Source organism: Sylvia atricapilla, chromosome 26 (genome assembly GCF_009819655.1).
Source record: "Sylvia atricapilla isolate bSylAtr1 chromosome 26, bSylAtr1.pri, whole genome shotgun sequence".
Lineage (NCBI taxonomy): Eukaryota > Metazoa > Chordata > Aves > Passeriformes > Sylviidae > Sylvia > Sylvia atricapilla.
The window spans coordinates 2,751,233-2,773,874 of record NC_089165.1 but is presented as its reverse complement, the minus strand read 5'-3'; the positions used below and the strand labels follow the sequence as shown (position 1 = coordinate 2,773,874).

Below are 22,642 nucleotides of genomic sequence, written 5' to 3'. Positions count from 1 at the left end.
CCTGCGTGGCTGACAGTGCCCAGAGCACGTTTCCATGGGAACTCGACAGTCAGAGATCAGAGTGAATTTCCCTGCTTGCTGGACAGCACGGGAAATTGCCAATCAGAGGGTGAAAATCAGGAGCTGTAGAGAAAGTGAAGGGGAAAACAGCAGGAAGGGGAGGGTGTGCTGTGCCGAGGAGAGGAGAGCTTCCAGCCTGCAGGAATCCCTGCCGGGGAGCTGAAGGAGCTGATGACCTGAGAATGCCAGAGGGTTTGGGATCGGTGGCTTTAGGATCACAGCTCAGGTGGAAGGCTTTGATAGCAGATCAGGTGAAAGGGTTTGCAGCATTCCAGCCTGGCTGGGGAGGGATGAGTCAGCCTGGATGTGGTGGGAGAAGAGCCCTGGTTGGAAGCTGACGGAATCAGAGGATCCCGGATCGTGGGTTGGGCTCCAAGATGCAGAAAGGGGGAGGTCAGCAGCAGCAGAGCCCTTTCAGAGGTCCCCAACTGCTGCAGAAACATCCAAAGGGAGCAGGCTGGATCATTTTCCCACGTGAGATCTTCGGAAACAGGCTGTATGAAGCAGGATTCACTGTGAAAAACATCTTACGTTGTCAGTGATTTCATTCCCTTTTGCTATTGCTGTTCTGGGCATTCACAGAAGATTCCAAACCCATAGGTGTGTGTATTTATATTTGTCTTTGTAGCTTAAGTCCCTAAGGTGTCACAGTTTTAACCTGTGCTGCATATCCAGGAAGACTGGCATTTTTTTCTTCCAGATTCCAAAAAGGAAAGCTGAAATTCCCACATGAAGGCAGGACTTCCAAAAGGTTCTGTTAGTGAGCCCTGTCAGACAACAGAAGATCTGTAAAGCTGCAGGGATGGAGCATTCACTGTTTCAGTGGACTTTTCCCACAGGGCAGGGAAAAAAAATGCTTCTGATTCACCAGAAATGGTGTGACGAAGAAACCACAGGAATTACCCAGGAAATTTGAGGGCTCTCTGAAGTAGAAAATAATGAGTAATTCGTAATTTGATGTTGCTTTGATTGCAAGTTGTAGGATAACTGACTTTCCCAGATGTCTCAACACCCCCTGCCCCAGCCAGCCAGGGGTCCCTGAAGAGAAAGGCAAGACCACCAGATGCATTTCTGGCTGTCAAATCTTAGCCCACAGTGATTTGCTTGCTAGTTTGAGGAACAGAGGTTTATTTCACAGCACCTAAAGTCACTACAACTGTTTCCCAAGGTATTTCTCCCCTGTGTTGATGAGTTTTTGTAAGGAGCTCCCCGTGTTTGCCACACAAAGGCTGCAGCATGGTGCACCTGTCTGAATAAAGGCCTGGTTGCCAGTGGAGATTCAGGGCAGAGGAAGCCCTACAGAGCTCCAGTGTCCCCTGCCGTGGCCAAACTGGGCTCACATCTGGCACTAGGTGATGTCAGTCAGAGCACAGAGCTGCTGCTCCTGTAGTTTTCATGTTCCTCTTCATTGCCTCTTCACTGGTAAATCTGTTCTTGTCCACTCCTCTTTTTTTTTCACCCCCTCTCTTGCAGTCAGGTTTTTCACCTCCTCTATGTGCTGTTTTCTGGCTGATTTGACCACCAGCACTCCTGAGCTGGCCCTTGTGAGGGCAGGTGCTCTCTCCCTGCACGGAAGGCAGCTGAACAGCACCTGCTTCATGAACTCCTGTGCCTTGGCTGGGGATTATTGGGCATCACCAATTTGAATGGACTCAATCAGCTGAAATAATGTCTGCAAAAGCAGCCATTGCCATGCAGGTGCAGGGAGAAATGTAGAAACAATCACAAGGAAAACAGAAGGGATGAAATTCCCATGGGTGTAGTTACCCAAGGAATCATGAAAATGGGGGAGCTGAGAAATTTGGCCTTTTAAAAAATAAGCAAAGCCATATATTTCAGCCACTTCCACTTATATAAATCAGCAGTAGCTGCTTGGGACTGGGTTAAGAGCCTTGGCTGCAGCACTTCTAACACTTTGTGTGTGTGGTGAACACAAGTGGCACATGTCTGCCTGGGGCTACAGCAGAGCTGTGCCTGGCTGAGGCACAGAGCCCCAGCACCCCTCCCTGTGCTGGGCTCTGGGGCAGGCTGAGGTGACTCCCTGTGGTGTCTGCGTGCTGGATGAGTGGGGCTGTCTGCACATTCCTCTTGCTCACCAAGGAATTTTGTTCTGCAAGGCATCCCCGGGGGGCTGGGGATGTACAAGCGTGTTCCAGGGCGTGTGTGAGCCTTTGTGCTCGTCCATTAGTGCTGCTTGTGTGCATCTGCTTTTCTGTGAGGGGCCAGTGGCACGAGTAGGTCCCGCCTGTGTGTGCTGCTGAGTGCATCTGGACCTGGCTGAGCAGTAGGGAGGTGCCTTCCTCCCTCACCTGGGTGGGCACCCATCCTCTGAGGCAAGAGGAGCAAGGCAGGGGCTGGGGCGAGCCTTGGTGACAGTGTGAATGTGTCATGTGCCATCCTTGCCTGGCATCCGTACACAGCTCCCCCCCGGAGCTGCTCTGCTGCTGTAGCTCCAAGACCTGTTGTTTTTCAGGTCACTGCACTCTCAAGCAGAGAGCAGCTCCCTTGCTATTGCCCCTGACGTGCGTCACATTGCATTGGCTTGTTTGGAGCCAGCCCCTCTGATCCTGTCGCTAACAATAAGGGATCCTGTGGCACTGCTGCTCCGGAGCCGCAGCCCGACACGTTCCCTCCTGTGGGTTGTGTCTCCCCACACAGATCTGGGGCACTGGGGGAGGGTCAGCTCTGTTTCCTGGCAAGAACAGAGGTTGGACTGCCTGGGATTTCAGTGTTGTGCTGTTTTACTGCTCTTCACACCAGTCTGGGGAGGATGCTGCCCAAGCACTGCTCTGTCTGTGCTCGGCTGGACAGCATCAGGCATGGGATGGGCTCCTGTGGGTGCTGAGGGCGGGAGAGAGTGGGAGAAGGCACTCTGCACCTTCCTTACCTCCACACTCCCCCATCCCAACAAAACTATAATCCTCACTGCTCTCTTTGAGGAGGAACCCCAAAGGACTCTGAGCTCAAAGTCCTGCATTGTGTTGGCTGCTCTTGCAGCTCCCTGCCAGTGTGACACGGGTACACAGTGCCACTGGAGAGAGGGGAGCAGGGACCATGGAGCTGGTGGTTGGCCTTCACCCAACTGTCTGGTATTTGGGTAGTCCTACAGTGAGGCAGATTGGGGCCCAGGATGACAGGGTTTATCCCAGGCCTTGGGAGACAGCTGGTTAGATTGGAGTGGGGAAGGGCAAATGGAAATCAAGATGCTTGGTTACATGGCAGCTAAGGAAATGATTGTCTCGGAGAGAAGGAAAGGAAACAGAAGTCAAAGGTCCTGGAATATATCACCGTGCCTGGGTTGTTCTGCTGTATTTCCTAAGGCACCTGTTGAACTTCACCTGCTGATCAATAGAAATGGGATTTCCCAGACAGTTTTTCTTACTGTCGTTTCTTTTGGATTATTGGAAGGAAAAGGCTGCTGGATGAAAGAAAATTATTAATCCTTTGTTTTCCATTGGGGAGGGTAGGACAGGGGAAGCCACAGAAACCCTTGAAGGTGTGAGGAGCTTGGGCAGACCCTGAATTTTCACCCCTGGAAGCATTTCAGGCAACAACAAATCATTTCCATGCCAGGCATGTTTTTAACACCAGGCTGCTTTGTGCTTAAGTGTTCCTCTCCTCCTGCTCTGGACTGCAAGCCTCATAGAAGGTTGATGTTTCTGTGTTTGCCCCTAGGGGACAGGAAGCTCTTTGTGGGCATGTTAAATAAGCAGCAGTCTGAGGATGACGTGCTCCGGCTCTTTGAACCATTTGGGGTCATTGATGAATGCACGGTGCTCCGTGGACCTGATGGGAACAGCAAAGGTGTGAACCCTCCGTGTGTCCTGCCCTTTGTCCCTGCTCTGGGTAGTGCTCACCAGCCTCACCTTCCCACTGGGGCTCTTATTCCCCTTCCCCTATTTGTGGGAACCCATCAAACAGCCAGGAATAGGGAGCAGGGCAGGAAGAGTCCTGTGCTGCCAGGAAGCACTGGGGAAGGTGGGCAGAGACTGAGGGAAGCAGAGCACGATGAGTAGCTGAGCTGTCAGGGTCACTCTGGAGCCTGTTCTGTCAGTCTGGGGCTGCAGGTTGAAGTGTTTGTACCCAACAATAGGGAGTCCACAGAGAATCTGGGGAAGAGGTGATCAGGGGCAAGGGTGGAGATGGTGTCATAACCTGTAGAGTATATCATTGAACTAATAATTTGAGACACTTCCTCTTTTTTCCAGGATAGAGGACTTGGGATGTGTCATCCTTTTTGTTCCCTGCTTCCTTGGGGTGGCTTTCCTTTGCCTTACCTGAGATACAGACACTGTCTCTTGTGTGATGGCACTTTCACAGCAGTCCTGTCACTGCAATCTCCTGTGCTCTTTCTGTCCCTTTCCAGGCTGTGCTTTTGTAAAGTTCTCATCTCACACAGAGGCTCAGGCAGCAATCCACGCACTCCATGGCAGCCAGACAATGCCCGTGAGTATAAGGCCAGGGGACCTACCCTCTTCCTAATCCTTGTCCCATTTCCCTGTTGCAGGGACCTCCCCACACTCTCCAAAAAAACACGCCAGCAGTGTCCAGTGGCTGGGAGGTGTGTGGGGGTGTGTGCACATCTGTGCTCCACTCGTAGTGACCATCCTGTCCCCTGGGCTGCTGTTTGTGGCTGTGTTTGTCCAGACTGGGAGTGACAGCACTCACAGCTATAAAAGCTAAATAAAAGAGAGCCAAAAATCAGGCCATGACTTTGTCTTGGAAACAGCTACCTGGAGTATTTCAAAACTGAGCAGGGTGAAAGCTGACAGTTCAGCCTCGTGGGTGGTCAGGGCTTCTGTGTCTGAGCATTCCTTGGCTTCTCTTTTTTAGGCAGTAGAGGAGCCCCTGGGGCGGGCTGGGTGTGGGTGGGAGCCCTCTGTGCCTTGGGTGGGGTTGTGTGGCTGTAGCTGGACCTTCCTGTGCCAGTGCAGCTGTGGCCTCATCTCTGGCAATCTCCAACCTGGAATTGGGCACCTCATGGACAGGACAGGGCACTGCTGCAGCCAGGGAATTCCCAGCTGCCAGAAGCTGCTCTGCCTGTCCAGCCAAGCTCGTGGTGGTGGGAAGATGGTGCTTGTGGCCGTCCATGCCCTGGGTGTTCCTGGCTGCACCATCCCCTGGTGAGTGCAGCCAGGGCTGTGTGCATCCCCGTAGGCAGCTGTGTGAGGCTCAGGTGTGAGGGGAAGGGTGTGAGGGGGAAGGGTTGGAGGACAGACACATGGGGAAGGGGACAGCCCAGGTTCCAGGCAGCTCCCCAGCACTTCCACGCCAATATTTGCTCTTCTGCTCCTCTTCCCACTCCTATCTGCTGCCTGTCCTGCCCCGTCCTCCCTTGCCTGACCGCTGACTCTCTGGCTGTCCCACGCCTCTTCTCTCCTGCCTCCTCTCTGTCTCCTCTCTGTGCCTAGGGTGCCTCCTCCAGTCTAGTGGTGAAGTTTGCTGACACAGATAAGGAGAGGACCCTCCGCCGTATGCAGCAAATGGTGGGGCAGCTGGGCATTTTCACTCCATCTCTCTCCCTGCCGTTCAGCCCATACAGCGCCTATGCGCAGGCTGTGAGTATCCCCCGGGGGTGGGTGGGGGACGCTGCCCTGCTGGCCCCAGGCGGCCCCTGGGACACCACAGACTCAGCTCCTGGCAGCTCTGGGAAAGCTTCCCAGCCCCTGGGAGCGCTCCTGGCTCGTTTCTCCACTCAGCTGCTTTGTCTTGCACAATTTTTGTGTGTTTTTCTCCTGGAAATGGGGGGGTAGGGGAGAGCTGGGGCCTCCTCAAAGTGAGCCTGGGATTTCTCTGATGTGGAGGTGTTGGGAACAGCTCAGTCATGACCCACTACCTTTCTGCCTTGTTATGAGGAGAGCTCAGAGTACTGGTTCCTGGGTGACGTCTGACAGACCTGTGATACCAACTTGTGAACCTTTCCTCTGGCTCAGTGGCACAAATATGTGTCTCTCAGGTTTTGGAGCAGCTCTGAGACCCAGCTTCACGAGTTTATTTCTCTGCTGAAATTCCCAGGAGGGCCCTATTTCCCCCAGCGCTGTCCTTGGCTCCCAGGTTTTCTCCCTTGTCCAGGGGGACTGTGGAGTTTGCAAGGTGCTGGAGAGGGAGCAGTGGGTAGCAGAGAGCCAAAGGTGTTCCAGCAGCCTGGCTGTGCTTTGGCTTTTAGTGAGAGAACCTCCTTCCTCGGAGCCGTGGTGGCAATTGCCATTGATGTTTGAGGTAGGTCCCAAACTCAGCAAGTCCCAGATCAGCTGTGGTGGAGCCTTGCTTGAGCCTCCTTGGTGGCTGTCATTTTCAGATCTCTGTTGCCAGGTGTAAAGCCCATGGAAGGAGGCTCAGAAATTGCTCAAGGCACCAGAGATTCTTGTGTGGACAAAGAGCTCAAAAGTAGATACTGTTACTGGAAGTCATTTTCTAGGAGGGAGTGCAAATAAATCTGTTCTTCTGGTGTATGTGGACACCTCTTCTCCTCTGGCTTCAGCAGCTCCTTGATGTGTTTTCCTTTCATTCACGTGACAGAGAAGGAACTGCTTCTTAATTGTTGGCTGTTTCCTCAAAGATTCCCCAAAAACTGCCAAATGCATTTTAAGTGTGTGGCAAGAGTATGGATGAGAAGAAAAAAAATACATATGAGGCTCCATAACTTTGGGGAAATTTGCAAGCCAAACATAGAATTGATCCAGCACAGATTATTTGAAGAACCCTTTGTGACCAGGCACCACTTTTTGCCAGGATCCTCCTTTTCTGTCCAGCCCAGGAGCCAGCTGCACCTGAGGTCAAAAATTGTAGCTTATCTCAGCTTTAGGTCAGCCATGAGATGATCCTCCTGGTGTGTCTCCTGCTGTCCTAGAGAAGGCCCTGACTTGGGCATGGTGTGGTGGTGCAGAAGGCAGGAATGGAGCACACTGTGAGGTCATGGTGGCAGGAGGTGCTTTATCAGCTTGAGGTCCAGGTGGGTAAGGAGGAAGGGCAGCGAGAGCTTCTAGACTCAGTCTTTTAATCTTCAGGAGCCCCTGCTGATGACAAGAAGGCAGTCAGGTCTAAGCTGTGCCTCCTTGCTTGTCTGCATCTTCTTTCTCCTCAGTTGTGTCTGTTACTGTGTTGCTCGCTCTCTGATTCCTCACCAGCCTTCCTCCTCTGAGACTTTGTTTTGGCTTTCCCCTCGACTCGAGACTCAGCCTGTCTCCCACAGTTTTAGGATTTTTTCTTTCCTTTCCTTTTACTTTCCACTGGGTTTGGTTCTCTTTTTTTTTTTTTTCCCCGAGGCACTGATCTCACATCTGACTGTTTCTTCTCTTGTGCCATGCCCTTCTTTGGTCTCCCTTCTGAAGGAGAGATCCCAGCCAGTCCACACTCACACAGTGCCACCATCAGAGGGAGAGGGAGTCAGCCCTTTGGAATGCCATCCACCATCTCTAAAAGTGGGGGCAAAAGAGAGGGATTTCCATGCTGAATCTCCTTATGGTTGCTCAGAATGCCCTGCCATGGGCAGCCCTTGGGAGCTGGGACCTCTGGTAAGCCGGGGCTCAGGGGAAGCCCCAAATCCCTCATGCCTTCCTGATTCTGGGCTTGGAGGAGTAGGTGCTGCCCCCAAGGTCCCCCCAGGGCTGGGGGATGCAGCTGCCCATTCTGGATGTGGCTGAACCAGACTGACAGGAGCAAGTGCTGCTGGGGTGAACTGGTGCATCAGAGGCATCACAGGTTCTTGTAGCCATAATTTAATACACAGCAGCTTCCTCTCCCCATCCCCATGGGGTTTGCTGAGTTACCAAGCCAAAGTGGTCCACAGGGGTTTAGGAAGAAGTATAGAGTTTGGGTTGTTTTTGTTTTGTTTTCAGTTGTCTGTTTTAAATTTATATCAATAACTTTCTTCTTCAAAAACTATCTCAAATTAAACATGAAATAATCATACACCCAGTTCAGTCTAAAGTTATTCAGATCTATGCAAATATGCAAAATAAGGACTTAAAATAGTCAAACAGTGCATGTTAGCTGAAACTGTAAGAAAAAGTCTCATCTGGGAAGTACCACTGGCTAAGCATTTGAAAGCAGTTTATTTCAGTGCTTAAATCAGGTTTTTATCCCAGGTGCCTCGGTAAAGGAATTCATTTTATTCAACAGGTTAGTTCAGGTGGACTCAGGGAAATGTTTGGGAGCTGAAAAGAAAATTATCAATACAAAAGAAGTATTAAAAAGTCTTAAAAAACCAGCTAGAGCAATTTACTAAGGGCTTATAATGCCTGAATATTTCTTGTATACCATAAATCAATTAGTTCCAAACACAAAACATAATTTGTTCACACCTCCTCCCCTTTTATTTCTGCTCTTATGGTTCATTATGGTAATTTTATGTAAGTGATGAGAACAATTGCAGAGTGCCAATTTGGTGCTAATGCAGCCGGATGGAGGCCTTGGTCCAGCCAGAAGAGGCATTAATGAGAAAAGAGCAGATCAATATTCACATAGTGAGTAGGAAAGGTGTTGGTTCCTGCACCCTGGAGTGGGGACAGTGTGGGGACAGGAGCAGGAACAGCTGAGGGCTCTTGCACAGAGGCTCAGCAGGGCCCTGTGACCCCAGGGAGCCCACGTGTCACTGCAGCCCTGGCTCAGGTGACTCCTGACAGGAGTCCAGCTCCAGGGGAGACAGGCATGATGTGGTGGTGACACAGAGGTGGTACCAGGGCTTGTCCTTTCTGGGCTGGCACAGGAGTGACCCCTGTGCTGTCAGTCCCCCTGCCCCAGAGCCCCTGGGTTGGGACAGGTCTGGGAGCACTCACCCATCCCCAAAAAGGGCTCAAGCCAATTTCACCTTGTGGCTTTGCTTGTACCAGCTTACAGAGGCAGCCCTGCCATGAAATTCTTCTTCTTTTTATGCAAAAGCCATGATCAGCTTCAGTGTGGAGGAAATTGGGAGGTTTAGCTAGCCACAAACTTTTCAGTTACCAGATCCTTCAGCTGAGCCCTGGGCCAAACTGCCTTATTGACTTCAGCCCTTTGTGAAGAGGTGGGTTCCTGGAGAGCTCTGTGTTTGTGGTGCAAAGCAGACAGTGGGATGTGGCAATGTCAGGAAGATTTTTGTTGTTTCCTTGGGTTTTGCCTTGTGTTACCCCTCAGGTCCTCCCGAGAAACTCTGCTTTCCTAAGAGCCCTGCCTGTGCCTCCCCTGCTCTTCTTGCTTGATGTGAAGACAAAGCTGATAAAGGGCTGGATAATTTTGCATCTAGAACTAAGTCTTCTTTGCCACTGCACTCTGAGGGCATCTTATATTCTCACTGACGGTCAAATAGGATGAGAAGGATTTTTTTCTTCTCTTAACCCTCCTCCCAACCCTCCCACCCTTCCTTTTGTACTGTGCATCTCTGCCTTGGCAGGTGTGTCATGGCACCACGAGGAGCTGATGGCCCCTGGCCCCAGGTGCAGGCCAGTGCCAGAGGACTGAGCTCAGAGGATCAAGGGCTAGACCTCTGAGGGCAAAGCCACAGGACCTGGGCCTGGGCACACACCTGGCTGCACTGCAGGGTAGCTGTGCCAGGGTGAGCCCTGCGTGTCTCCCAGCACGATCTGCTTGTGGAGGCTGGGCAAAAGCAGAGGGATTTGGGCCCCGTTCCTCGAGGCAAAGCTGTATTATTTAATATCTGCCACTGTCCTGGGAGAGGGGCCTGTGCCTGAATGCAAGGGCCTGTGGGGGATGGTGCTGCTGGGTGCCAGCACAGCCCTGACCTGCTCCCTCCCCACTGCAGGAGCTCTCTGAGCCAAAGGGGCTGTCCTGGTGCCCTGTGTTCAGCTGAGTGAGCCACAACCACTCGAGGTTGCTGACATGGAGGTGTCCAGCCATGGCCCTGGCTTTGTGGACCTGGATGCCCCCTGAGCTGTGTCCCCTGCATGCAGGACAGGGAGCTGTGCCCAGCTCTCACGGGAGGTGGCCAGGCCACTGTCCCATGTTGGCAGGGGCAGCAGCTGTGTGAGAATGTGGCTGCAGGGACCCCGGGGGCCCCAGAGGTGGGGACTGGGGAGGACAGCCACCACTGCCCACCCCAGCAGGTGTGGTGGGCAGGGGATGCTCTAGGGCAGGTGGCAGGACCTGGGGGAGGTGACAGCCTAGCTGGTCTGCACAGCCTCCCCCAGCTCTGCAGGGCCCTGGCAGCAGGAGGCCCTGACTGCACGGTCCTGCTTTGCAGCTGATGCAGCAGCAGACCACGGTTCTCTCCACCTCCCACGGCAGCTACCTGAGCCCGGGCGTCGCCTTCTCCCCGTGCCACATCCAGCAGATCGGTGCCGTCAGTCTCAACGGGCTGCCAGCCGCTCCCATTGCACCAGCGTCAGGTGAGGGCCAGGGAGCCTCCTGCCCCAGCACTCCAGGTAAAACAGTTCTGCACCTCCAGGCTCAGCAGCTGCATCAGCTCGCTCCTTTCCAACAGTGCAGCCTCAGAGCATGGCAGTCTCTGCTCTGCACAAATTCCTGCAGCCCCCCTGACGCCTTCACATGTTCAGCACACATCCCCTTGCCCTATGGCCGTGCATTTCTGCTGCAGTTTTAGTAAAGGGCTGGGTTGCAGGATTGCATTTGACTCTGAGGTCGGCAGTGCTGCTGTTCATGATCATCATCCCACAGCAATAATGCACATTGGGTTCAAACCCCTGTCAGAACAGGCATGTGTCATGCCAGGTGCTGTGCAAACCCAGATCAAAGATGTTCCTCCCCAAAGCTCTGACAGCACTCGGGACTGGCAGTTCTTTTCACACTCTTCCCACTAGTGCTGCCTCTTAATTTTGTGATGGCTCTGGCACCAGTCTGTCATCTCCATGTGCCAAATAGAGGAGATAATGGCTTCATACACAGCAGTCTTGCCAGGCAGGTTGAAGAGGGGAGCGGGGGCTTTGTGGGACCTTGACTTTTATGGGATGTCCTCTCTTGTTCTCCAGGGCTACATTCACCACCTCTCCTGGGAACAGCGGCCATGCCAGGACTGGTGGCACCCATTTCCAATGGCTTCACTGGAGTGGTACCATTCCCAAATGGGCATCCAACCTTGGAAACAGTTTACACCAACGGCCTTGTGCCATATTCAGGTACTGAGAGCAGTAAAAAACCCCACCATGCAGAGACCTGAGGACCTGCAGTTAGTTCCTCTTTTCTGGGTTCCCCACACTGTTGTAGTCTCCTCCCAGGCAGGCAGTGAGACTCAGTTGGGGGCGAGGGTGGGAAACAATACACACACACACATAGACAGAATGCATGAGTGATTGATTGCCTTTGCTGTGCTTCTGATTGTGTTTTTCTCTGCAGCCCAGAGCCCTTCAGTAGCAGAGACTTTGCACCCAGCCTTCACAGGAGTTCAGCAGTATGCAGGTACCAGCTTCCCTTGTCTCCCTCAGGCCCTTGTGTGGCTGACCAGATCCTCAGGTAAATGGTTTGTTCTGTTTCCTTGGGCTACAGCTGTGTATCCAACCACCACCATCACCCCCATTGCACAGAGCATCCCTCAGCAGCCTCCCATCCTGCAGCAGCAGCAGCGAGAAGGTGAGGATCAGAATGGGATGGGGGTGTCTGGTGGTGTGGGTGGGATTTGTGGAGCTCATCTTCTGCACAACAGAGCCAATGGAGAGGAGACAGCACTCATATTTGTCCACTGATCTTTAGTATTGGAGCTGGGGTAAAGAAACAACCACACATCTGCAGTGGGTGTACTGGGAAGGATCACAGGATGTTTCCTGACCTCACATCTGGCCAGATGCTGCCAGGTGCAAAGGGGCAGTAGGCCCTGGAACACCTTTCACACCAAAGGGGCAAGAGTCAGCACCTTCCCTATGCAGTCGAGGCAAAGAGCACTCATCCTCCTCTTTGCTGGTGCCAGAACCACAGTGGAACCAATCAAACCAGCCTCTCCAGTGTACTCTCCTCTCTTTTCAGCATTCATAGCCTACTGAATTTATTTTCAACTTACTTCAAAACTGGCTTGAATAGAATTTGGAAGCAAAGGCATTCTCTCTCTGCACTTGATTGGTAGAGCAAGTGTCAGCAAGGGAGCAGCTTCTTGTGCTCCTAAGGAGCAAGTGAAAGAGTGGACAGGACCATAAACTGGATGTGTGGCAATCCAGGAGCTTTCCAGTTAAGGCTGTGGCTTCTGGACTGAAGGTAACACTGCAGGGAGTGCTACAGCAGCTGCTTTCACACAGCAGTGTCTGCAGCTCTCCTAGGACTGGGACAGCTGTGAGCCCTCAGCTGATTTCCTCCCAGCAGAGCACCCAGACAGTCCCAGAGTTGGTTGTGTCCAGCACCCTGTGCAGGAGCTAAGCAAGCTTTGAAAGAGAATCTGCTCTCCAGAAACTCTAGTTTTGTATAGAGTCTCCCAATTGCTCTTTAAAAGCCGTCAGATCCCTTCATGGACCAGTGACAGAGACAAGCAAGGGGAGGTCAGAGCAGAGGGAGGCAGTGCTAGGGCTCTCCTCCAGTGCTGTGCTGTGAGTTGAGCCCATTTCTCTTCCCCTGCCCTTTGGGGGCTTTCTGTTTTGTCCTTCCCCATTGCCCCCGTACCTGCAGGTCCTGAAGGCTGCAATCTCTTCATCTACCATCTCCCCCAGGAGTTTGGAGACAACGAGCTGATGCAGATGTTCCTGCCCTTTGGCAATATCATCTCCTCAAAGGTGTTCATGGATCGTGCCACCAATCAGAGCAAGTGTTTTGGTAAGTGCAGGCAAGGGAAACATAATCAATAACAACAAGTCATATTGGTCATGGCATTCAACAATGCCATTGTCATCCATCCTGTGTCCTTCCTGCAGGTTTTGTGAGCTTTGACAACCCATCCAGTGCACAGACTGCTATCCAGGCCATGAACGGCTTCCAGATTGGCATGAAACGCTTGAAGGTCCAGTTAAAACGGCCCAAGGATGCCAACCACCCCTACTGACAGCAGTGAGCAAGCAGGAGTCACTTCTGCAGCACAGGTAAAGTGCCCCCAGCGGGGCACAGCTCTGCTCCCTGCAGAGTGGGAGGCCAGGAGTGAGGGCAGTGACACAGCTGGTGGGGCAGAGGCTTCACCTGAGCAGGGTGACCAGAGCAGGCCAGGAGGTGATGGCCAGGTTTAACAATCATCAGGCACATTTGTGACAATGGGGCAAGCCCAAAGCCAAGCCAGAGAGTCAAGATCAGGGTCAGGTCTGGTGAAGGTGAGCAGGGTCAGACATAGTCCAGTGATTGCCAGGCAGGTCTAGAATGACAATCAACATGAGGTGGGAAGCCAGACCAGGGGTTGGAGCCCAGGTAATGAGATCTATGGACAGGGCAGGTCCACGAACAAGTGGAGACTGGCACTTCCACACTGTAAATCAGACAAAGGCTGATGGCACAGAGCTGTGAGGAGACTCTTGGAGCTGTGGGCAGAGTGGACAGACAGTGCAGGTGGAGCTGGTCAAGTTCTTCAAGGCCTGTGAGTGCCCCTGGGGCCCTGACAGGCAGATGGCTTCAGTGGCCTGTTTGTGGTCTAAGCAAGGTTTTACTCTGCTGTCCAACTGCTCCCAAAAAGCTTTTAACTGCCTATAAGGGTATTAAACCCCAGCAGTTTTCAGTTGTTACACGGGCCCTGAAGTTAGTCTGCAAAGAATGCTTTCTGGGGTAAGAAGAGACAATCTCATGATTCACAGGGATCACAGAAAAGCAGAGAAAAGGTGAGACCTTGAAGGGCTGCTGTCCAAGAGCCAGCTCCTGCCAGCCTACAAATGGGGAGCAAGGGAGGGCTGATCTGATTTGGGTCAGAGTCCTCCAGGTTTAAGCAGCAGCAGCAGTTCAAAGCCTGAGGTTTGCATAGATACTCTCCTAATCTCCCAATTCCCTCCCTCCTCCCTTTCTGTTCAGGTGAAGGGAAAGTCCAGAGGAAGAATTTCTGCTTCAGGTTGATTTTCAGAGAGGCCAGTAAATTTATCGACTCTTTTGACACCACCCCTTTCCTTCCTCGGCTTCCCACCTTACCCACCCCATCTTCCTCCTCCCCTCCTCTCCAAGACATGCAATTAAAGAGAAGGCTCAATATCTGCCCAGGAGGAAGATTCTTGCCACGCCTGGACTCGCATATTTGCTGCTAACGTGGTGCAAAGCAAAGGGACCAGCAAACCAGCAGCCCCTGGGACACGGAGCTCTTCCTCTCGGGGTGTGGCTGGAGAACATGGACCAAGCAAACCCATGGTGTGTCTCTAGGTTACTGCAGTGATGTGTGGAAATTTACTTCCGTCCCTCCCTCCCTCCTGCTCTGTTTCTGGCCCTTTCATAGATAACTATAAATATATACAGTCTCTATTTTTTTTTTTTAACTAGCTCACAGGACCAAACTTTTCCATTCAGAGACTGACTGCTTGCAAGAGGTATTGGAAATTCGGGGTTTGCCTTTGCAACAGTGTCTTCTCTGCACGCACTGCAGATAGGCCTGAACATTATGGAGAGAGGGGGCTGGGGGTGGGTTGGGAAAAGAGAGAGAGAGAGAGCACATCTCTGTGCTCAACACGAGCAAGAAGAAGGAGAAATACATTCCTCCAGGATTAAGGCACAGTCAGCTGCTCAGCTTGAGTCACTCATCCACCTTAGCACCAGCCTGGTTAAGGATCTGGAGAGCTCTGTCTTACCTTTCCAAGGGCTTCTGCAGACAAAGCTCCTGGGATGTGGTGCCAGCCCCTACCCTGAGCACTCCATGATTAGGCTGAAAGCACAGGAAACCAGTCCCCTTACTTAGAGGAACTGCACTGCCTCCCCACACATGGCACAGGTCCGTGTTTCACAGCTCTCCATGGCAACAGCATTTTCTTGATGAAGGCAGGAGAAGATGAGAGAGTGAGCAGATGCAATCTCCAGCACAGCTAGAGAAGCCTCCCAGGGGCTGCACACTGCCTCCCTGTGTCGGATACCAGCACTGGGCAGTGGGTAGTTCTTCCAGATGACACAGGACGTTTTCTCCCTCTGAATTCAGCAGGAGGACTCTCATGTACTCGCTGCAAAGCCTTCCCCAGGAGATGCAAGGAAAGTAGGATGAAAGAGAGTTCCATTCTGGGATTTTTTCCCCCAGCACCCCCTCCAAGAGACAGATTATACATTATGCAGCATATACATATATATATACACACATATATATATGTAGGGACAGCTCTATACACTATATACACAAACTCTAAAGCACAGAATGTAGTTCAGAACTGGATTTAAAATCCCCTGGGAGTGCAGGGTGTGTCATCCTGACAAGGCACATCCCTTGAACAGTTTGGAACAGTCTCTTCAAGTTTCTACAAAGATAAGGAAAGGAAAGCAAGGCAGAACAGACCAACAAACCCCAGAGTGATTAGGAATGAAGGATTTCAATATTCCAGAGTTTGAGAAGGTACCACAAACATTGGTGTGCGTGCGAGGGTGTGTGAGCACATTGAAATAGGAACAGAGAGTTGGTGGGGCAAAGTTGGTGCAATTGATACTGAAGTGAGCTATGGGGATTTTGGAGAATCTCGGCCAACTCTCATTCTCCTCCAGTTTGCCCTTTGTTCAGGTGTTAGTGGCACAGCCCTTTAAGTACCTTCACATCTCCTCAACCACCCTTCTGTGTCTGACGCTGAGAGTTTATGAGAGGTGAATGAAGCTGTGAGAGTCTGTGTGTTTCTATAGTCCATGTTTACTTATTGTAAATACCATTTTTATACTTAACATCTATTATGTATGTGATTTGTATAATGTACTTTATTTCTGCTACAAGTAATTTCATGAAGTTTAAACTTAGTCTAATTTTGAACAAAACAAAAAAAAAAAAAAGAAAAAAGATGAACAAATGCAAAATGGGAAAAAAAGGACTTTGGGAATCCTATGTCAAGCTGGTTTAAAACAAGCATTTACAGTTTCTTCCATCACAGTTACTGATGTGACTGTACAATGTTACAGGTGCGATACAAGCTTTGTCAATGTCAAATTCCTCACTCTGGTCAAAAAAAAAAATCCTAAATTTATTTAATAAAAGTTTTACTTGCTAAGTAACTGGGGCTCTACGTCATGTTGTTAGTTGCACCTGCTTTTAGGTAATGCTTACACTTGAAGACATTGCCAAAGCCCTGGGCTAATTTAACAGGTCACATGGGGTCAGCAAACAGGCCTTGGCCCACGGAATCCAGGGAACCAGTATTTCTTCACAGAGGAAGCATCAACATGTAATACCAACACATTAAAAACTTGTTTAATTAAAATAGAGATGAAAATTCTACTCAGAGGAAGCAAGAGGGTTCATGGAATCCAAAATGAAGTAGTGGAGGAGGATGTTCAGGAGTTACAGACATTCCATAACATCCTGTGCAGACAGACAGGGGTTAAAGCTGGGGCTGAGAAGAGGCTGGGTGCAGTCAAAGCAGACAGGTGAGGCTGAAGGAGGAGGGGAGGTGGGAGGAGGGCAAGGGCAGAGTGAACAGTGGAAAGATCTCTGATGGGCAGCAGCAACAGCAGACCCTTGGCTGAAGCAGGATGAGAGACCACGAGTCACGTTAGGAAAAGGGGACTTTGCCACCACTGCTGCCCTGCTCCTGCTTGACACCAGCACTTGAGTGGGATGCTTAGTGGGATGGCAGGAATATGAGTGGAAGGGATCCAGGATGAGGCTGGGCATCCCTTAGGGGCTGCTGTAGTTATAGAAAGTCCGTAGCACCTGGTTGGAGCTGCTGGGGAACAGAGCCCAGAGGCAGCAGAGCTGCTGCAGCCACCGCGGGTAGAAAACCTGGTCGGCCCGAGCGGCCCCGCCCCGGACGATGGCGAGCGCGGCCTCGGGGGCAGGGGAGGCGCTGAGATGCACTTTGCCCCTGCGAGGGAACGGCCAGAGCGTCACTCGAAGCCAGGCAGGCCCTGCTGGGCTTTCAGCGCTGACCCCACAGGGCTCTGCCTGCTCCTGTTCCATGAGGAACAACCCAGGCAGGTGCACTCTCCCCAGACAGGTGAACACACCCTCTTAAACAGAGCTGCTGTGCATTTTGTTGCATGCTTTCAAGAAAAGATGTGTTTCTGCAGACAGATACATACCTGGTGTACTCCAGTGCTGAAGCAGTATCAATCAGGCCCAGGATGCAGAGTGTGACAGACACGTTTCTCTTCTGCATGATGAGCTCATGGCGCAGTGAGCCGAAGAATCCATCAAGTGCAAACTTGGTGGCAGAGTAAGAAGTGGTGAAGGGAGTGGGCATTCTCCCTGGAAAAGGAAAAGAGAGAATGGAAAACACCAGGAAACTGGGTGTAAGGAGGATCCGTGGAGAGGGAATCTGGGAAAAGATGCAGGCTTTGTTACACTGTATCAAGTCATGTTCTGTTCAGGTGAGTCTCCCTTTATATATTAGATTATATAATAATAATACATATTGATATTATATTATTATAACATGTATTATTATATATTATAATAATTTTATTATATACTATGAAAAGCACAATTTGAAAATCTGTTTAGGAGTTGAACAACAAAGAAATATGAACAGTACTGGGAACCACTGTTTCCATGAGACCAGCACTTATTTCAGGGAAAGCCACCAACCTGTGAGGGAAGAAACAACCACCAGAGCACCACTGTTCTGCTCCAGGGTGGGAAGAGCTGCTGTTGCAAGAGCCACATAACTCAAAAAATTCACCTGGAATGATAAATGTAGACATGGTTCTTGCAAGAGGGTTTGAAAGCATGAGCCAAGAAAGTCAATAGAGTGGTCAGAAATGGGAAGGAGAATGGTTTGGGATTGCATTTTCAAACACTGAGAAAAATCATCTCTAAAGATGGGGACAAACATTGCTTTTCAGAATCCAGAAAAAGCAGTGAAGAAGATTCAGAGCAAAGGTTATTCCTGGGCTTTAACATACAGATTTCCTGACAAGATACAAATTAGTTGTCCCTGCTTTTTCTTTATGCTATTCTTTACTCTGCAATCCCTACCAAAGACACCTGAGTCTCAGTTTCCTTCCCTTTTAAGTTTCTTTTGACTCAGCTCAAACTACAATAAGGCACAAAATTCAGTATCTCTAGAGAGCTTGACTGCTCTCTTAAATTATAAGAATTTCTTACCTATGTTCCTAAGTTCCCACTCTCCAGCAAAAAGCCTTCTTCCAAAATGAAATAGAAACTAGTATGACCCACCTGAATGAAGAAAACAGCTCTTCATTTCCATGGCCCCAAAACCTGGCACCAGGGTGATTCTACAGGAAAACTGTGAACAGAGACTCAAATGGCAGACACCATTTCAAACGACTTTGTGTTCTGCAATCGTGCACATGCCATGGACCAGTAGGAAGTGCTGGCTGCTCCCTTACAGACCTTCCTGAACTAAACACAACTGCCTGGAGCTGCCCATCAATCCTAAACTCCTGGGCTAGAGGGAGGTAAGAAGGACAGAAGGAAGAAGTCAGAAGTTCTTCCCAAACATTCCTCTTCACAAATGCACAACATGCTTGACTTCAAACAGGAATGAAGCAAAAGGATTGTTCTCAACTGTTGCCACAGACTTGGATTGACCTTGGAGCTTCCCAAAGCTGTCCCAGGAGATGCCAGGCTCAGCCAGTTCCAGGTGAGCTGGGAATTCTCACCTGCATGAGCCAGCGGGTGTATTCCACGTCACCATCCCACTCCTGGAAACGGTTTGTGCCGATGTGGTTCAACACCAGGAAATCCAGGCCCCCTTGGAGAGCAGAAAAAGCAGTCACACAAGGGCCCATCCCCTGACCTTCCACCAGGGAGCTCAGAAATGCCAGGAGGGCTGAACACTCCCTCAGAAGGCTGGGAAGTGCTTTACCACGAAGACAGATTAAATATGCTCACCTGGGAGCAGCTTTGACTGCTCCTCAGGAGAAGAACTGAAAGGGAAACTGTTTGACTTTGACAACAACTCCCTGAAATGATATTTCAGCATGATTCAGGCTCAGAACTTAGTTCTGGTGGGACATCTATATCCTTAAGATCTTTCTCAGTTCAGGGAACTGAAGCAGGAAGCTCCTGCTAGAATGAGAACTGTGCACACACCTGAAAGCCAAAGAGATGCCCTGGATGCTTACCCAGCTTTTGGACAGCAAACTGAACCACCTTTTCAGGCTCTGAAGGGGAAGACATATCTGCAGGGATATAAAATATTTTCTTTGCTCCCAGTGTCAGGCATTTCTCCATCACCTTGAAAAAGAACATACCCCAAAGATTAAACTATTTGGAAAAAGAACAGGGGAAAAGGCACCATAAAGTACATACTACAGTCAGTTTTGGACAGAGACACACTTCCATTTAAAATCTACCACTGTCTGGGCCATGGAGAGCTCATTCTGCATCCAGACTTTGAATCTGCAGCCTGCAAAGATTTACCTCTATTTAACTGCTCAAATGATCTACTTTGGGACAGGATCAAGATTCACTGGAAAAAACCCCAATCTTCTTCAGGAGAAATCTTCTGGAACAAGGGTTATGCTTTACATTAAGTTCTTCTTTTTTTCCATAATAACTGGAAAAGAATTCCTCTTTTATAATTCCTTTGCTATGTTGAGTGTGTGAATGTGCCTGACAATGATATGATAGTTTTAGCTATTTGCTGAAATAATACCTTCCAGTCATTAGGAACTATTATTATGCTCACTGTCCCCAACTCACCTTTTGCACCATTTCACAGTGAAGAACTTTCCTTGGAAGTCACACATCCCCACAATTAAAGAGTTACCCTTCCTAAATATTGTGCCATTTCATAAAGTACAGATGAAGAAGTCTCATCTGTCTGAGTTGGTAAAAAAGCATTTAACCTACAAAAAGTCTTGAGTTTTTAACAAAAGAGCTGCAAACAGAACATTTTGGACTCTGAAAAGCTGCACAATATTGCACAGGAATTCATGGAGTCCAGAGTAGTTCCTGGAATATCTCAAATTGAAGAGGACCCATAAGGATGATCAGTTCCAAATCCCTGCTCCTCACAGGACTCCCTCAAACTAAACCATGCCATGAGGATGTGGCCCAGACGTTCCTTGAACTCTGACAGACTTGGTGCCATGATCACTTCTCCCTGGGGAACTCATTCCAGTGACTGATCACCCTCTCAGTGGAGAACACTTTCCTTATGTCCAGCCTGAACTTTCCCTGGTGCAGCTTCACACCATCCCCTCATACAAATAAATATTCAGGCAGTTAAAAGCTCAGGCACTGCATCTTCTTGTACAGGCCAACTTGTCTTCTGGGTTTATGCTCAACAGTTTCAAAGGAAAATTTATCATGCTGACAACTGGGGGTTTTTTTGTTGGTTTGTAAAAGCCTGAATCTCTCATGTGTTCCCCTATACAAAGATGAGGTTCTTACCTTCTGCAGCACAGCTTCCCTTCTGGCAGTCAACACAATTTCAGCCCCAAATCTGGCATAGTGATAAGCTATCTGCTCTCCAATCCCAGCACTGGCTCCAGTCACAAGAACACGGGCACCAGACAGGCTCTCTTTTTTATGGGAAAGAGAATAAAAGATACAGAAGTAAGTCAAGGAAGCAGCAGAGGAGCTGCTGGCAGTGCTTTAAAGAAGAAAGATGCACCTAAGTGCTCAAAATTCTTGGTGCTTCTCCAAAACTAGAAGAGGTGGGGCTGATGATGCAATGACACGATGCCAGCTAGCTGTGTCACAGGGTCTTTGCCTGGGTTGCTATACCAAAATCTTTCAAGAACCAAGTTGTTTTTCATCTTCTAAGAAGCTGTACAACATAAACCAGAAACCAGGCTATGTGCCTTCTACACATCATTTACTCTTTGCCATCAGCCCTCTCGTGCCAGGCACTGCACACCCATAGAGATGGTTCTTGACATCAAGGAATTTACAACCAAAACATAAAAAGAGCAAGGCAGTAGCAAAGTGCCATTTTTTCCCCACAGAGAGAACAGAATCCCTGCTCTTAGACCATTTTTTCTTCCTCTTTGTTTCAAGTTTCTCTTTGTTTCTGGGAATGAAACATTGCTTTGGGGCCACCAACCCTAGTAAGACTACGGGCAGGAATGAGGCCATCAGTCAAAGTTAGGAAATTCAACCTCTTCCCTTGTGTGGGTTCTATTTCAGTTTGAAATCATCCCCTTGCGAGCCTACCTGGGTTAAAGTCGTCTTTCCAGAAGAAAGCTATGAGCCCAGCTACAACCCCCGTAGCACAAAGCACTTTTCCAATTGGCTTCATATCCCTCTAAGTTGTGAGGAACAAAGTGAAGTCTTGAAGCCGAGCACTTCAGCCAAAATATTACAGTGTTCTCCTTCCTCTGATGCCTGGGGCCAGCCTGCGAGAGGCACGTACCGGCTTTTGTAGAACCGAGAGCCCAGCTGAGGGGTCTCTGTCCTGGGAGCCACAGCCACCTTGCTCAAGAGCAAAGACGATCTTTCTCCGGGAATTCCCACAAAGAGCCAGCCTCCACCACACCGCGAGCCTAGAGGAGAAAACACCTCCCTCGTGTCTATTCTTAGAGAATCTTAATTCATTAAAGACTGATGACAGCTGGCAGCAGTGACCCCAAAGCAGCCGGATCTCGGGAGGGAGGCGGCGGCACAGCCCACAGCATGGAGCCTTGTCTGGATAAGATGAGCAGCGGGATGAGCTGCTCTCGGCTCACACCACCGCTGCGACACCGCGCGACAAAACAGGCGGCGGGGACAGCGCCACAAAGGGGCAGGAGCCGCGCCCGGCCCCTCAGGCCCCTCAGGCCCCCAGACCTGCCTGGTCCCTTCACGCCCCTGAGCCCTGCCTGGTCCTTTCACGTCCCTCAGCTCCTCAGGACCCTCAGCTCCTCACGCCCCTGGCCCTTCCCCGGCTCCGTCCTGTCCCCTCACACTCCTCAGCTCCTCACGCCCCTGGCCCTGCCCAGCCCTGCCCGGTCCTTTCACGCCCCTCACGCCCCTCACGCCCCCGGCCCTGCCCGTCCCCTCACGCCCCTCAGCTCCTCACGCCCCTCAGCCCCTCACGCCCCCGGCCCTGCCCGTTCCCCTCAGCCCCTCACGCCCCCGGCCCTGTCCGTTCCCCTCACGCCCCCGGCCCTGCCCGCTCCCCTCAGCCCCTCACGCCCCTCACGCCCCCGGCCCTGCCCGTCCCCTCACGCCCCTCAGCTCCTCACGCCCCTCAGCCCCTCACGCCCCCGGCCCTGCCCGTTCCCCTCAGCCCCACACGCCCCCGGCCCTGCCCGTTCCCCTCAGCCCCTCACGCCCCCGGCCCTGCCCGTTCCCCTCAGCCCCACACGCCCCCGGCCCTGCCCGTTCCCCTCAGCCCCTCACGCCCCCGGCCCTGCCCGTTCCCCTCAGCCCCACACGCCCCCGGCCCTGCCCGTCCCCTCAGCCCCTCACGCCCCCGGCCCTGCCCGTTCCCCTCAGCCCCACACGCCCCCGGCCCTGCCCGTTCCCCTCAGCTCCTCACGCCCCCGGCCCTGCCCGTCCCCTCAGCCCCTCACGCCCCCGGCCCTGCCCGTCCCCTCAGCCCCTCACGCCCCTCAGTTCCTCACGCCCCTCAGCCCCTCACGCCCCCGGCCCTGCCCGTTCCCCTCAGCCCCACACGCCCCCGGCCCTGTCCGTTCCCCTCAGCCCCTCACGCCGCTCACGGCGGCGGCGCGGGCGGGGCCG

The 22,642-nt window shown here is 51.3% G+C and overlaps 2 protein-coding genes across 6 annotated transcripts in view; one reads left to right on the top strand and one right to left on the bottom strand.

Annotated features, from left to right (window-relative positions):
* Nucleotides 1–15,863, top strand: part of CELF5 (CUGBP Elav-like family member 5) — a 36,684-nt gene extending 20,821 nt beyond the window's left edge. Inside the window, exons 4-13 of one of the 3 annotated variants that reach the window (XM_066336183.1) lie at nt 3,736–3,864; nt 4,427–4,506; nt 5,472–5,618; nt 10,238–10,382; nt 10,983–11,129; nt 11,347–11,409; nt 11,497–11,580; nt 12,601–12,744; nt 12,843–13,007; nt 13,915–15,863. In XM_066336183.1, coding sequence (XP_066192280.1) covers nt 3,736–3,864; nt 4,427–4,506; nt 5,472–5,618; nt 10,238–10,382; nt 10,983–11,129; nt 11,347–11,409; nt 11,497–11,580; nt 12,601–12,744; nt 12,843–12,970 — 1,067 coding nt within the window. In that variant the 3' untranslated portion in view covers nt 12,971–13,007; nt 13,915–15,863. Of the gene's footprint in view, nt 1–3,735; nt 3,865–4,426; nt 4,507–5,471; nt 5,619–10,237; nt 10,383–10,982; nt 11,130–11,346; nt 11,410–11,496; nt 11,581–12,600; nt 12,745–12,842; nt 13,008–13,914 lie in introns of those variants that run through there. The other 2 variants (XM_066336184.1, XM_066336185.1) reach the window with 2 other exon arrangements.
* A 147-nt stretch (nt 15,864–16,010) lies between these two features.
* On the bottom strand, nt 16,011–21,622 carry HSD11B1L (hydroxysteroid 11-beta dehydrogenase 1 like). Of its 3 annotated transcripts, XM_066336221.1 has the most exons (8): nt 21,392–21,622; nt 21,134–21,315; nt 20,369–20,499; nt 19,096–19,207; nt 18,631–18,722; nt 17,594–17,687; nt 17,089–17,254; nt 16,011–16,871 (listed from the first exon to the last, which is right to left on the bottom strand). In XM_066336221.1, exons 2-8 carry the CDS (start codon nt 21,216–21,218, stop codon nt 16,685–16,687), a joined length of 867 nt encoding a protein of 288 aa, XP_066192318.1. In that variant the 5' UTR covers nt 21,219–21,315; nt 21,392–21,622; the 3' UTR covers nt 16,011–16,684. The 3 variants fall into 3 exon arrangements, with proteins under 3 accessions (XP_066192318.1, XP_066192317.1, XP_066192319.1); XM_066336220.1 differs by having other exon boundaries at nt 21,134–21,622; XM_066336222.1 differs by lacking the exons at nt 21,134–21,315; nt 21,392–21,622 and having other exon boundaries at nt 19,096–19,152; nt 20,369–20,457.
* Nucleotides 21,623–22,642: the final 1,020 nt, after the last annotated feature.

What these genes read in the sequence shown, in the direction of transcription:
- HSD11B1L (XM_066336220.1), bottom strand. Translation starts at nt 21,218, where the DNA reads ATGAAGCCAATTGGAAAAGTGCTTTGTGCTACGGGGGTTGTAGCTGGG. An exon ending in GAAAGACGACTTTAACCCAG is followed by an intron (nt 20,500 to 21,133) that starts GTAGGCTCGCAA and finishes CCCATAAAAAAG; the next exon opens with AGAGCCTGTCTGGTGCCCGT. An exon ending in TCAGCACTGGAGTACACCAG is followed by an intron (nt 16,872 to 17,088) that starts GTATGTATCTGT and finishes GTTCCCTCGCAG; the next exon opens with GGGCAAAGTGCATCTCAGCG.